The sequence below is a fragment of the Cyprinodon tularosa genome, unplaced genomic scaffold (assembly GCF_016077235.1).
Source record: "Cyprinodon tularosa strain WSP-4 unplaced genomic scaffold, ASM1607723v1 ctg903, whole genome shotgun sequence".
Classification (NCBI taxonomy): Eukaryota; Metazoa; Chordata; class Actinopteri; order Cyprinodontiformes; family Cyprinodontidae; genus Cyprinodon; species Cyprinodon tularosa.
The window spans coordinates 302,258-317,658 of NW_024039678.1; the positions used below are offsets into that span (position 1 = coordinate 302,258).

Here is a 15,401-nt window from a genome sequence, read left to right on the forward strand (position 1 = left end):
CAACTAAGACTAGTAAAACTCAACTAAACTAAACTACTGTGTACAAAGAGGAAGGGGAAAACGGTTGAAAAACATATTACAGTTTAAGATGGATTCTGTGTTTGAAACCAAGTTTATCTGGAAGAATTTGGGATGTGAACAAATTAGCTTTTCACTAATTTTAAAGGAATTGGATTGTTTTCAGACCAATTCACAATGCAAATCCATGAGGTGAATAAAACATTATTTGGCCAAATAATGTTTTATTAAATGATTTGCTTAATCAAGAACCAATAACCTTTAGTTAAATGATTCTTTACCCTCCTTGAAATAGCTAGCAGCGAATAGACATCAGGATTCCACTAAATGACTCTTGGTCATACTTGGTAATGGGAATGTAATGAGCATCTGAGGAACACATGAACACTAATGTTATATCAGTGTTTAAACCCTTAGAGAATAAAGCTTCTCTAAGCTTTAGCAACAGCTCAAGACATATTCCTTTAGCGTAGCGTAGCATGCAGTCCATTCTTTAGCATCAATTAGCGTTGTCTTTACTCAGCAGTAAACACACAATATGATTAGCATCATCAAAAGACATACTGCTTGTTCTGTCCCTAATCATGCCAGACCTGCAAACCTTTTTCCATGTCCATTTGGAAAGCTTGAGTTTCATCCATTTGCAGCTCTGCAGTCAGGGCACAGCAGGGGTTCTTTGTCAGGAGAGTTCTTCTCTCCAGTCTGGCTCCATAAGTTCTGAAACTCAACAGAAATGTGTTGCAAAAGGTCTGTTTTTGCAGCAGTTTGGTTCTGAAAGGTTCTGAACTATCCTTGATGGTTCTGGGGATCTGGTTCTAGCTTTGAGCGCATGAGCAGAAGAGACCAGGAGCAGAAGGAGGCAAAAGAGGCAGAAACTTGTGTGCTCTGTGATTTTTTCTGTCCTCACACAGAGGTAGGGTGGTGGTTTTTGGTCACACCTCTGTGACTTGCCTGTGGAGGCCTTGGCTGAAACGGGGATTATTGCAGAGATTCCACAGCTGATTCCACATCATTATTTCAACATGAAATATGGACACTGGTTCCCAATTTCCAAAAGTATGATCATGACATATGGCGCAACACCTTTGTTAGGAACTGAGACACAAATAACTTCACAAGTAAGTATTTACATAAAGTGAAACTTTGACTGCACAACTACTCTTTTATTTACTGAAACTTCTATTAAAATGCACACAAATAAAGAAAGGTCAAACAAAACATAGAATTGTCTCACCACAAGAAGGGTTCAAAAACACTTGCTTATTTCAAAGAGTTTCGTTTGATCTTTTTGTTCTTCAATGAGGCTTGCACAGTGCCAGAGTGGGTAGCAATGCTGTCTTGCAGCAAGAAGGTTCCAGGTTTGATTCCTGACCTGGGGTCTTTTTGCATGGAGTTTGCATTTTCTCCCTGTGCATTCTCTCCAGGTACTGTGACTTCCTCCCTCATTCCAAAAATGATTATTGTTAGGTTAATTGGCTTTTCTAAATTCCCCTTAGCTGTGATTATGTGCGTTTGTCCTGTTTGTTCCTGTGTTGCCCTGGGAAGGACTGGTGACCTTTCCAGGATGTATTCTGCCTCTCGCCCATTGACAGGTGGAAATAGGCACCAGCACCCCTTGCCACCTCAGCAGGGATAAGTGTGACAGAAAATGGATGGATGGATGCTCTTCGATGAGACTAGTAAGCAATTAACTGAGAAATTAGCAGGCAACCATGTACAGGTGCTGGTCATAAAATTAGAATATCATGAAAAAGTAGATTGATTTCAGTAATTCCATTTAAAAAGTGAAACTTGTATATTATATTCATACATTACATACAAACTCATATATTTCAGATGTTTATTTTGTTTAATTTTGATGATTACAAATGACAACAAATGAAAATCTCAAATTCATCATATCAGAAAATTAGAATATTACTGAAGACCAATAAAAACAAAGGATTTATAGAAATGTTGGCCAACTGAAAAGTATGAACATGAAAAGTATGAGCATGTACAGCACTCAGTATTTAGTTGGGCCTCCTTTGGCCTGTATTACTGCAGCAATGCGGCGTGGCATGGAGTCGATCAGTCTGTGGCACTGCTCAGGTGTTATGATAGCCCAGGTTGCTCTAATAGTGGCTTTTAGCTCTTCTGAATTGTTGGGTCTGGTGTATTGCATCTTCTTCTTCACAATACCCCATAGATTTTCTATGGGGTTAAGGTCAGGAGAGTTTGCTGGCCAATTAAGAACAGGGATACCATGGTCCTTCAACCAGGTACTGGTAGCTTTGGCACTGTGTGCAGGTGCCAAGTCCTGTTGGAAAATGAAATCTGCATCTCCAAAAAGTTGGTCAGCTGCAGGAAGCATGAAGTGCTCTAAAACTTCCTGGTATGTGGCTGCGTTGACCCTGGACCTCAGAAAACACAATGGACCAACACCAGCAGATGACATGGCACCCCAAACCATCACTGACTGTGGAAACTTTACACTGGACTTCAAGCAACGTGGATGAAGTGCCTCTCTTCTTTTCCTCCAGACTCTGGGACCTTGATTTCCAAAGGAAATGCAAAATTTACTTTCATCAGAGAACATGACTTTGGACCACTCACCAGCAGTCCAGTCCTGTTTCTCTTTAGACGCTTCTGACGCTGTCTGTGGTTCAAGAGTGGCTTGACACAAGGAATGCGACAGCAGAAACCCATGTCTTTCATACGTCTGTGTGTGGTGGTTCTTGAAGCACTCACTCCAGCTGCAGTCCACTCTTTGTGAATCTCCCCCACATTTTTGAAGGGGTTTTGTTTCACAATCCTCTCCAGGGTGCGGTTATCTCTCTTGCTTGTACACTTTTTTCGACCACATCTTTTCCTTCCCTTCGCCTCTCTATTAATGTGCTTGGACACTGAGCTCTGTGAACAGCCAGCCTCTTTAGCGATGACCTTTTGTGTCTTGCCCTCCTTGTGCAAGGTGTCGATGGTCATCTTTTGGACAACTGTCAAGTCAGCAGTCTTCCCCATGATTGTGTAGCCTATAGAACTAGACTGAAAGACCATTTAAAGGCTTTTGCAGGTGGTTTGAGTTAATTAGCTGATTAGAGTGTGGCACCAGGGGCCATCAATTTTGAACCTTTTCACAATATTCTAATTTTCTGATATGATGAATTTGAGATTTTCATTTGTTGTCATTTGTAATCATCAAAATTAAACAAAATAAACATCTGAAATATATGAGTTTGTATGTAATGTATGAATATAATATACAAGTTTCCCTTTTTAAATGGAATTACTGAAATCAATCTACTTTTTCATGATATTCTAATTTTATGACCAGCACCTGTAGATACATTAACTTGTTACTGGACGCACTGATAAAAGCACGAACACCACATGCACGATAAGATACCAGCAATCTGATTGGTCAGGGATCGTTTTCTAACATTTGTAATGGTCAAGTATTCACCAGCATCAATGTAGATGAACTCACCTTGCAGCCCTCACAGGCGTGAACTCCGTAATGATACCCTGATGCTCGGTCAGAACACACGCGACACTCCAGACTGAGTGACGAAGAGGAAGATGAGAGCTCCTCCTGGGTTGCAGCCATGCCGAAAAGAGAGGACGGGCTTGACGCTGGTGTCAGAGCGTCTGTATAACACAAAAAGTAAATGTGTTACCGCATTACAGCACAGATGCAAGAAGATTTTTCAATGAATAGTGCAGTTTCTACCGCATTTACCAACATGCCTGCAGGTCATTAAAGATGTGTTAGACAACAAGATCTTCAGCAGTTAACATGAAGGCTTTTGAGAAAAGGCTTTGAATCCTGAGGTTGTGAGTTCGATCCCCCACTCCCACAGACTGCCACTCTGGCTCCCTGAGCAAGACCCCTAACCCCACACTGCTCCCCGGGTGCCGCACAGTTGCAGCCCACTGCTCCCCAAGGGGAGGGGTTAAATGCAGAGAAGTAAATTCCCTTTGGGATTATTAGAGTATATAAAATACTAACATTCTTTTTTATAAAAATAAAATAACCCATTTTACATAACATTGTCGTCTCTGATGAGGCCCACCACTGTGGTGTCGTCTGCAAACTTCACGATGTGATTGGTGGTGAACCTGGGGACGCAGTCGTGTGTCATCAAGTTGAACAGCCCATCAGATGCTGTGGGATGATGGTGCTGAAAGCTGAACTGAAGTCCAGGAACAGCATCCGCACGTGGGTGTTCTTCTACTCCAGGTGTGCCAGGCTCAGCTGGAGAGCAGCAGAGATGGCGTCCTCAGTGGAGCGGTTCCGTCGATAGGCAAACTGGAACGGGTCGAATGTTGGCGGCAGACTGGAGACTTGAAGCACTTCATGATGATGTGAGTCCGTGCGACAGGACGGTAATCATTAAGTGAGGTGACCTGAGGCTTCTTTGGGACTGGAATAATGGAGGCAGACTTGAAGCATGCTGGCACTATGGATTAATCCAGCCAGGTGTTAAAGATGTCTGTGAGGACTCCAGCCAGCTGATCTGCACACTCCTTATACACCTGCCCAGGTATGTTATCAGGCCCTGGGGCCTTCCTCGGATTGACTCTCAGAGTTTTCCTCACTTTAGCTACGTCCAGGTTTAGTGCCTCCTCCCCCTGGTGTGGAACAGCTTTCACTGCTGAAGTGCTGTTTAGTGCCTCAAACCTTCCAAAGAAGTTGTTCAGTTCATTTAGGAAGTCAGTGTTTGCTGCATCTACCGGGGGGGAGGGTGTGTTGTAGTCTGTGATCATCCGAATGCCTTTCCACATCCCCCCGGTGTTGCTGTCATCGTGGAAAAGATCCTGGATCTTCTGGCTGTGGTTCTGCTTCGTTGATCTGATGGCACGGTTTAAGTAGACTGTTCTTAGTAGACTGTCCGCGGCGCCCGCGTCAGATGTGAGTGGGCCCTGGCTGTGGGCGTGGCCGCCTGTGTGTTTTTCCTGGGTGGCGCGGTCGCGTTGGGTGTTGCAGCCGGTCGCCGGGGCTTGGTGCCGGGGGGTGGGGCGTGTTTCGGTGCTCTGTGGGGCCGGGGCATTTCGACCGGTGCCGTGGGGGGGCCGGTGTTCGGTGCCCGGCGCTACTTCAGGGTGGCCGGCTTCTGGCGGAGCCCGCGGACTCATCCCCGTGGCTCCCCGGGGCGCCGGCATGGCGGTGGCTGGGGGGCTTCCTCAGGGCTTGGTGGGGGTCTGATTTCCGGGGTGGGCCCCTCCTTGGTGCCTTCGCTCTTGGGGTCCCTTTGGGCGCCTGCGGCTTTGGGTCTCCCGCCGCTGGACTCAGTGCTCTGGGGGGTGTGCTTCTCCGGTTCTCCACAACCACTATTGAGCATTTTTTCTATGGATAAACTTCACATGCACAAGTGCATCCTCACAAACAATTACAGGTGCTTGGCTCCAGGTACTCAGAGATTCACTTCCAAACAGAAAGCCCACATTCATATCTTCAGGTAACACAGAGTACATGTCAGACTTAATAATATTACTTTAGCGATAGTTTCAAGGTGTTGCTTTATTGTATATCTCGTACCGTGTCTTTTGGTTGTGCTGTTCTTTTTTCATCTCGTTACAGGTGATGAAGCAGACTGAAAATGTTTTGTCATTGTCTCCTTTCTATCTCTTCCTTCTTTCATCTTTTTGTCTTTTTTTCTTCTCCTTTTTCCTTTTTGTTCTTCTGTTTTTCTGCTCTATTTACATTGCAGTGTCCATATAAACTGTAAAACTCCCTGCATAATTATAATAAAGCAATTTAAATGCATGAAACAAGTGGAGCGGTATGGCAATTCATGGCATACTCATCAATATTTAATAAGTTGTCATATGTTGCTGCAGCCTTGAAGATGTTCCAGTCAGAGCATTCAAAACAGTCTTGGAGTGTCTCCATGGCGCCCTCAGACCACACTCTGACCTCTTTAACTGTCGGTTTAGCCCTGATCAGCTGGGGCTTATATGCAAGGATAAACATGACCGAGAGATGATCTGATTAACTGAGGTGGGGGCGGGGGGCTGCTCTGAATCCATTTTTGATGTTAGAGTAAACCAGGTCTAAAACGTTTTCACCCCGAGTTGCAAAGTCAACATGTTGGTGAAAATGAGAGGAAACAGTGAACACAACCCTAACAGCAACCAATGACACTAGTGAAAGCATTTACTGTTTTCTTTTACCACCAGCAAAAGAACTAATGAAATTCATCCTTTTTAACCTTCTTCCCAAACAAACACTGTTTCATCCTAGAAACTATTTATTTTGAGGTCTTAGCATGCTGGCTGTTGTCTGAATGTTATGCAGGAGTAATGCTGATCAGGTCACAAGGCTGACTATAGGCTTGCCAGTCATCTATTTTATACCACCTGAGTGGAACATGGCTGGCAGGACCTCCTCAGAGAACATAAAGCACAGATGAAGTGGAACAAAAAAAGTGGCTCTAAGTCAAGCCACATGAGTTTAGGTGAGTGTTGCCAGGCTGGGGATAAGCAGAATTTGGCAGAGAGTTGTGTTCCAGCCTCGTGCAAATCCACACGTTTCATCTAAGCAAGGACACAGTGGACAAGTAAGCTCTGCCCCCGTCCCTCACCATCTCTGCACGGCTACCATAATAAATTCTAAACACCCTCTCAGTGATTTTTCCATGACATCATCAACATTTCAGTCATTGCTTCCCCTGTCTTCCTGGCTTACGCTAACTTTACACTTACAGCGTGGTGACAGACTTTTCACTCCTAATAGTGAAACGCGGCAGCACAAGGGATGTTTCCTGGGAGACTCTGCAGGGTGGAAGAGGAATGAGTGAGTACCTCATGGAAGAAGGGGAGGAAGAAGGAGTTACAGATAACATGCTGGTGCTTTAAGCACAGGAAGTCAATGAGGTCTAAAAGAACAGGCATGAGAAATAGCAACAGTTGAACATACAACAAGACGAACATTGTATGGCTGCTTTAGGGGTGGGGTAAAAATGAAAATTTTCTAGCAAGAAATTATTAATGTGTTTAATTAGATAAAACTTAAGAAGTAACCACTGGAGCCCAATCTTCTCCTTCTGGGCATGTATTCAACTATCTAACACTTACAATTGCTAGACATTTCAAGCTGAAGAAATCAATTCCCTCAATTGGAAAAACCTTAAAACAGGGGTCCCCGAACTTTTTCCTGTGAGGGCCACATAACTTTTCCCTTCTCTAATGGGGGGCCGGGGTCAGTTTATAACAGAAAAATTGTGACGATTGCAAGAGTGCCTAAATTTATGACGGGATTTATGTCTTTATGACGGGAGTCATAGTGTCTCCGCAGGTTATATTCTTTGAATACCGCTAACGCCTCTTGACAGACGAGACAGACTTTACATTGAACAAAAAAAATTATCGTTTGTCCAATTCAGGTTTAATGCCCTGCATCCTGAATCAATCTTTCTCTTACCTATTCTTTTCGCCATTATTCCGTTCGCTCTTTTTGGAAGAGGATTAGGGCCATTCAAAAGAAAAAAAAAACTATTCAATTCTGACTTTTTTTTCTTAATTAAAGTCAAAATTCTGACTTTTTCCTCAGAATTCTGAGAAAAAAGTCAGAATTGAATAGACTTTTATTTTTATTTTTTTTGAATGGCCCTAATCCTCTTCTGTATCTCTTTGAGAAGGGCGGGTTTAAGATTTTATGCTGGGGGTTGCCAGATAGGGGCACAGACCCCAAAAGGGTGGAACATTGTCGCATTATGTGTATGAAATAGTTACTAATAGTTAATAATGAAAAAACTTCATAATTAAGGAACATTTTATTGCAAATGTCCAACTTTAATATATAAAAAAAAAAACACTTATATGAAAATACTGTCTGGTATTGTTCAGGGGGCCGGACCAAGTGTGGAGGTGGGCCGGATCTGGCCCGCGGGCCGTAGTTTGGGGACCACTGCCTTAAAAATACCAATAAATGGAAGATGGGTTGCAGAGAAAGCATCACATATGGTAATAGAAAAGATAATATACATTATTAGTAGTGGTGGGCATAGAATATATATTTTTTAAATCTAGACTAATCTCCCTGTAACCTTGGAATTGATCTAGATTAATCTAGATTAAAATCACAAATTTTAATACTGTTCCCAAAAATCTAAAAGAATCTCAGAGTAGTTTTTAGGACGAGCTTTTCGACTCTAAAATAAAAAGCACTCCTGGAGAGTTTTCTGGTTTCAGAGGGAGTTTTCTTTACGTATAAAAATAACAGAAATAATCTCCAAATTGACTTAAATATAAATATAAACATTAATAAGTGGTAGAACCTTGCGACCCCGCTTGGAATAAGCGTGATGGAAAATGGATGGTTTTAGAAAAACTGTTTCAATCCTCAGTCCTTTACCAAACAATCAGATCAACAACAGCAGCACAAAGCAGAGCACAAAGAAAAATTTATGGTGTTTACCAATGCTGCAAACATTTGTAGTATAAATATATTTAAAAAACAATTTGCGTCATAGCCATAGAGATCAGTAACCTGACTCCGCCAGATGGATTTGCTCCGTATATCCATCTGGAAACCTTCCGTTGAAGTAATTTTGGGAAGGGGCGAAAATACTGGTTAGCTGATTGGCCTATGTTGGTGATAGACGGGCCAAATAAACCAATCAGATCAAAGAAGCATATGACGTAACAGAGCGACGACGAAGAGGAGCCAATTGATAGATCAAACTCTTGCCGAAACCAGTCAGGAGAAGAGCAAAAACATCTTTTCCTCTGAGAAAAGCCTCCAGAGCAGTGTTTTGCTCTTCTTTCAGTGAAGAAATACTCTGTAATTCCGAGAAAACTTGCACGATAGCCACGCTAATGCTAGTTTCATCGGCTGAAGCCGCCATGTTCTTTAGACTGAACTGTCGCGCTTCTCGTTGCGTCACACCTCAACCCGCCTCAAAGCCAACGCTGATTGGACGTTCGTTTGGTGAACGGCTCCAAATTTTCTTTAACGGAGAGTCTCCAGACTGATTAGCGAGTGAAACCTTGAAAGCTAGCGAGATCAGGATGGTCTCACGAGGCTAAGAGATCAGTGGTCATAACTTGCAACCATTGGGTGCAAGTAATGACCACGCTGGTCATAACTGTTTTCCTGGCAGCTTTGTTTGCAGCTTTAAGTGACTGTTGCTGTGTGAATCAAATGCCGTTATTTAAGATAAAACATTTCAATTTATTTTAGACCAAATAACATTTTACATTTACATCCCACCCGCTCCTGAGGGTCAACATGCTGTGGCTCTGACTGCAGCGCTGAGAGGGACTCCTGCGGGAGAACGGGGTTGGGACAACGGCTGCACCTGGCGCTGGAGGACAAGAGTAGGAAAGATACGTGCTTTCACGTAAAGGACACCAAAAGCCGCCAGTGACACCAGAAAAGTCGCTATATTTGTCGCTAGTCTCTTTTTTCAAAAATAGTCGTTGGATGGGCACGGGCAAACCGGGCGCCATTTTTATAAAGGACGACAGGACGCACGTTTCAAAAAAATATATACCTGGCTCTTGGAGTAGGTCTCGCCCGAGGAGTAGAACCGCCACTGACCATCTATGAACGTGGCGCGCATTCTTCCTGTCGCTTGGTTATGGCCGTAAACAATTTGTCTCTGTATGGCGCTGGGTTAAGGGCGGTATGAAAGTATAGCTGTGGAATAATCTGATAAACTGACAGATATTTTTGTTGTTGTTTTCTCTCTCTCTGTTTTTATATAAGACTGTGGCGGGCCCAAATGAGATCGTTTATTAATGGGAAACACTGATGTTTTAGAATAGTGTAAGATAGAAAAGGAGAGAAAGAAGATGGGAAGACTGATAGAAGATTGAAACAGAGCTGAGGAAAATAGGAACACTGATGAAAAGAACAGTTGAAGTAGAGAGAATGAAGCAGAAAGACACAAAAAAGACGGAGTAATACAGAGAGATACACAAGAGAGAGTAAAGAAGAGAGATACACACAGCAGTTTTGCAAACTCTGAAGGGCATACCTAATCCTGTTTGCAGATTAAAGAGATTTAAAGGCACACTATGCAACATTTTTCAGTTAATTAATGTGTTCCATAACGTTATGGATGATTAAATGAGTCATTTCAGGTTGAACAAAGGTATTCTCGGCCGCCCTGGTGGTCTCTGGGGGAAATACTGCACTTGCAACTGCAGGAGCACCGACCCGCACCCACAGGCTCAGAAGTCTCGTGAGAGTCAGTCTTGCTTTACGGCGAGAACTGCTACACCCCCCAGTTAAAAGCATGCTCGTTGCTAGCACAGTGGCAATCTTTGTGCAGTTATGCTACGTTCACGCAGCAAAAGCAGCAAAAGCAGCAAAATTGCGTCTGCTGCTTCCTTTTTGCTGCTTGTACCAGTTAGTTCTGACGCGCGGCTGAAGCAGCTTTGCTGCTCTGGCTGCGCGGTGCAAAAGTGTGTCTGAGGCGCATTGGGCGGAGCTTCACTATCCTTTCTCTGCCTTGCAGCTATATTTGCTGTGATCAGTGGGAATAAAGTAGTTTTAATATGTGTTTAAGTGAGAAAATACACCTGAAAACGTAATCAGTGCAGTCAGTTCATTCAGATTATTATCCTGCCTTCAATATTTTTTCTGTCGGAGCCGCTCAGACCCCCACATACCAGGGATGCGCCGACAGTATGGATCCCTTCATCAGCAGCGGTTCACCGTGGCAGCTGGTAGGTGTTTTTCATCTAAATAATCCAAACTGCATATTCTGCCGGCAGATTTCTGCATTTTAAGTTAATTTAGGCGTCAATAAACTGTTTAAGAGGAGTGATCATCAGCGCTGTGTCTCTCTCCCTGCGTTAAACGCACCCGACGCGCTGCTTCAGCTGCTCAGACGTGCTGTGCCTGGTGCTCAAAACGTGCCGCGGGACCTTTTGCTGCGCCTTGATGCGCGTTAACCATTGACTTTGCATGTAAACTCGCTGCTTCTGTCGCGCCAGCTGCGTCCAGTGTGAACGCAGCATTAGTCATTCGCTGCTAAGCTCAAAACAACCGCGCCTGGCTTGACGGAGAAACCAGGAGAACAGCTGAGCATATTTACAACAGTGCACTTTTACTTTCGCTCTCTGGGGGGAGCCTCGCTGGAAAATCAACACCGGTTGCATAGTGTACCTTTAATATAAACATTACAGTAATACATGGTTGTTGCAGCATCAGGATGTGGAAATTTAACCCGATATCTGGATGGAGGCTTGCTTTTCAATAGCAAATTGACAAGAAAAAAATAAAGAAAAATGTGAAGTTTAGATTAAAGAATGTTTTGTGTGAACTAGCCAAAGTCAAAATCCAATAGCTGTGGTAATAGTTGTTAACCGATGTCCATAGAAGTTCTCTATCTAGTCTGACTAAGCTTGAGCTGGTTTTCAAAAAAGACTTAAAACCTTAAATGCAAAAAATTCTGGTTCTGTGTGGCTCAGGGTAGATCAATACAAATGCATCAGAAAAGATTTTTGTTTATAAAAGATTTTTGTTTATAAAAGATTTTTGTAAAAGCCATGTACTATTTTCGTTTTTACTTTAAGTTGGCCTGCCGAATAAAATAGCAATAAAATACAACTAAATGTCACTTGGTATCAATCCTTTTGGAAGTCAAGAGGACTTAAACATTTCTGTTAGTTTTACCGAGTACACTGGAACCTTCAGATCCATTGTGGGAGGACTGGTACTCTGGGACGTCGAGTGAGCTGAGGGCATCCTCATCGATGGATGTGGGGATATCCTGAAGTGTTTCCATGCTGCCCATAAAATCGTCCTCACCGCACAGGGGACCATCAAGCATCGAGTCCTCCAGGGGTGACGGGGGGTGGTAGTGATTCTCCATATCCACCATTGTGATGGCGAAGTGTGCCTTTGGGAGCGTCACACATGAGACTAAAGCCAGAAATCAGAAAAGAACAGAAAAAATATATATTTTAACAGAGAACAAAAAAGAAAAATAGAACGCATGTATTGAAATGTTTTTTTTCTGCCATCTCATTGTTGAGTTAAGCATGTAACAGATTTCATGTAGATCGAGTTCAAACAATGGAAAGCAATATTCTTTTTGAACTGTTTAAAATCAGGTCTACTGAATTCCAGTGCAGCACCGTGAAAGGACACCACATGTGTGACGTGACCAGTCGTTAACTCTAAATCTTAAAGGAATAGTACACCCAAAACATGATTAGCCTTCATTTTCTACTCACCCCCATGCTGAACAACACTCTGGAGTACTTTTTTGATATCTCAAATGCATCTGGAGATCTGGGAGGCTTCTTGCTGTCTGCTGACATTCAAATAATGGAGGTCTATTGTTCCCGAGACAGAAAGGTCCATAAAAGTCCACAAAAACGTGTCAATATTCCTCCATACTGCTCGTCCAATGTATTCCAAGTGTCCTGAGTGGGTAGCGTCCAGAATTTACTCGAAACGAAGTAATTTAGAATGTTTTTAGAGCATAAACAGTAGTGTATAAGATTTCCTGAAAGCGCGTTCACGAGTCTAAGGAAACCGCGGCAGACCAAACCAGATGAAAGTGCGCATTCAGCTCGGCAAAAGACTCATGCTCTTCCTCAACACTGAAGTCCTCAGACATTTTTCTTTCGTTGTTTCTTTCTTTGCACAGGTAAACAGCACATTTCTTCTTCTACGCTTGCATTATCAGCAGAGCAGACGCTGAATGCGCACTTTCATCTGGTTTGGTCTGCCGCGGTTTCCGTAGACTCGTGAACGCGCTTTTAGGAAATCCTATACACTCCTGTTTATGCTCTAAAAACATTCTAAATGACTTTGTTTCGAGTAAATTCTGGACGCTACCCACTCAGGACACTTGGAATACATTGGACGAGCAGTATGGAGGAATATTGACACATTTTTTGTGGACTTTTATGGACGTTTCTGTCTTGGACACCATAGACCTCCATTATTTGAATGTCAGCAGACAGCAAGAAGCCTCCCAGATCTCCAGATGCATTTGAGATATCAAAAAAGTACTCCAGAGTGTTGTTCAGCAGGGGGGTGAGTAGAAAATGAAGGCTAATCATGTTTTGGGTGTACTATTCCTTTAATACCATGTTGACCATTGCCAATAACGACAACTCTGCCATGTTAGAGCCCACAACTTCCCACTGCAGGGTAGAAAGATGCTGAGGTGAGGGGTATTCAGTTGTCGCCAACTTGCTAAAATGTAAACCGCTACACACCTCCAACTTCAATGTGGCCAGCAGATTAGTTCAGTAACATTACATCGAAAGCTGCACTGAATGGGTTTAGTTTTTCTTTCTTTGTACAATTACAATGAAGAGAAGTCTATCACAGGGCAACAGAGACACACAACCATGAACCCACACCTAAGGACCTTTAGAGACAACAATTAACCCAATCGACCTTCTTGCTGCAAGGCAACAGCGCTACAAACTGTTCCGTTGTGCAGCATTTAACTTCAACTCAATGAACGGCCAAGCAACTTCTTAATTCAATTCAATTCTATTTTTTTATACAGCACCAATTCACAACACATGCTATCTTAAGGCATTTTACAGTTCACCAGATCATACAAATTGATTTAAAGTTTTCTATCTAAGGAAAACCAGTAGATCTCATTGACTTGAATGCAACCGCTAACACTAAGCATGCTTGTAGCGACAGTGTGAGCAGCCATCTGCCGAGGCAGACTAGGGTTCAAGGAGACAGAAGCAGAGATACAAAAAGGAACCTTAAAAGGCGGTCCCATCCAGGAATCACACAGCCAGGCAGACGAGCTCTGAGCCAACTCCCATGTCAGAGGATGAAGAGAGCACATCCAGTTAGTCACAGCGAGAGAAACAGGACCACACTGGAAAAATAGGTCTTTCTCAAACATCCACAAACAAAGGTGTTGATGGCACTAGCAAAGCTAATGTTTCTCTCCAGGATGGAGTCACAGCCAAAGAGGAACAGACCAGATGAAGCTACTATGAGAACAAGCATAACTCTTAAAAGAACAAGTTTCAGAAAAAAAAAAAAATTAAAAGAAAATTTTCAACAGAAATGTTGCCCTCAAAAACTTTTATGTTGAACATTTTCTTTACATTTTTTTTCCCTGAAACATGTTCTTGCGGGTTGGGAGAATAGAGATAGATGAAGCAAATGATGAAAAAGGGGTCCCTATGTCCTCCAGCAGTCTAAGCCTATAGCAGCATAACTATCGAGATAGCTCAGGATAACCTGAGCCACTCTAACTATAATCTTTAACAAAAAAGAAAGTATTAGGAGTTAACAGGAAGCCAAAGAAGAGAAGCCAGGATAGGAGTTTTGATCAGAACTCTTGCTGCAGCATTTTGGATCAGCTGAAGGCTTTTAACTACAGTTTGTGGACTTACTGATAGTAAAGAATTACAATAGTCCAGCCTTGAAGTAACAAATGCATGGACTAGTTTCTCAGCATCACCCCATTTTTCTGAATTTTGCAATGTTTCGCAGATGTAAAAAGGAAATTTTAGAAACCTCTTTAATATGGGATTTAAATGACAGGTCCTGATCAAAAACAACACCAAGATTTTTTACTTTATTATCTGAAATCAGTTTAATCCCATCCAAATTAAGTGACTGACTAACAGTAATGGGACTAACGGCGTTGAAAGTAACGGCGTTACTAACGCCGTTACCTTGTTTTAGTAACGAGTAATCTAACTAATTACGTTGACTGTAACTATAACGCAGTTACCATTGCCGACACCCCGTTACTGTGCGTTACTCAGGTCGCACAATGAACCATTTTTTCATGATAGGACTCGTGCGCGCCTTGTGATGAGAGAGGGGAGGATGAGAATGGCTGATGTATAGTGAGATTCCGTCTGTCAGTTGGTAGGTGGGTGTTTCTGCTGGTGGGTGTTAACGTACAGCACACACAGAGAGATGGAGAGTGAGGATGACTCCAGCAGCAAAACAGCGTTTTCCAGATGGAAATACCGGTGTTAGGTCGAGCTGCGTTTCCCCATCACATACGGTTTCCTCTGCATCTCCGCACAGCGCAGGCGGCACGATTCACCGCGCAGGCAACAGGAAACGCGCATGCTCGCTAAAGGCGCACAACAGTCGCCCTGTGCTCGTGCCACAGGAGAACTATGGAGAGCGTGAACGGTCAAATGATAGCCTATATGGAGTAATCTGGATGGATGGATGGATGGATACTCTGCCTTTTCAACCTACTGTATTTTTTATTTTAAACATTATTTGATGGCCTTTGTGGCAGGGATGGAGATCCATATGTTATGTCACACACAGAGTATAGATCTAGATCAGTGTTTTTCAATCCCGGTCCTCAAGGCACCCTGCCCTGCATGTTTTACATGTAGAGCAGAGTGCCTTGAGGACCAGGATTGAAAAACACTGATCTAGATAGATGGATGGATAGATAGATAGATAGACAGACAGACAG

The 15,401-nt window shown here is 43.0% G+C and overlaps 1 protein-coding gene across 1 annotated transcript in view; it reads right to left on the bottom strand.

The window, feature by feature from the left end:
* Positions 1 to 11,871, bottom strand: part of pparab (peroxisome proliferator-activated receptor alpha b) — a 35,183-nt gene extending 23,312 nt beyond the window's left edge. Inside the window, exons 1-2 of the mRNA XM_038274285.1 lie at positions 11,627 to 11,871; positions 3,485 to 3,645 (exon numbers count right to left, since the gene is read on the bottom strand). Of these exons, the coding sequence (XP_038130213.1) occupies positions 3,485 to 3,645; positions 11,627 to 11,834 (369 nt within the window). The 5' untranslated portion in view covers positions 11,835 to 11,871. The remainder of the gene's footprint in view (positions 1 to 3,484; positions 3,646 to 11,626) is intronic.
* Between the last annotated feature and the right edge of the window lie 3,530 nt (positions 11,872 to 15,401).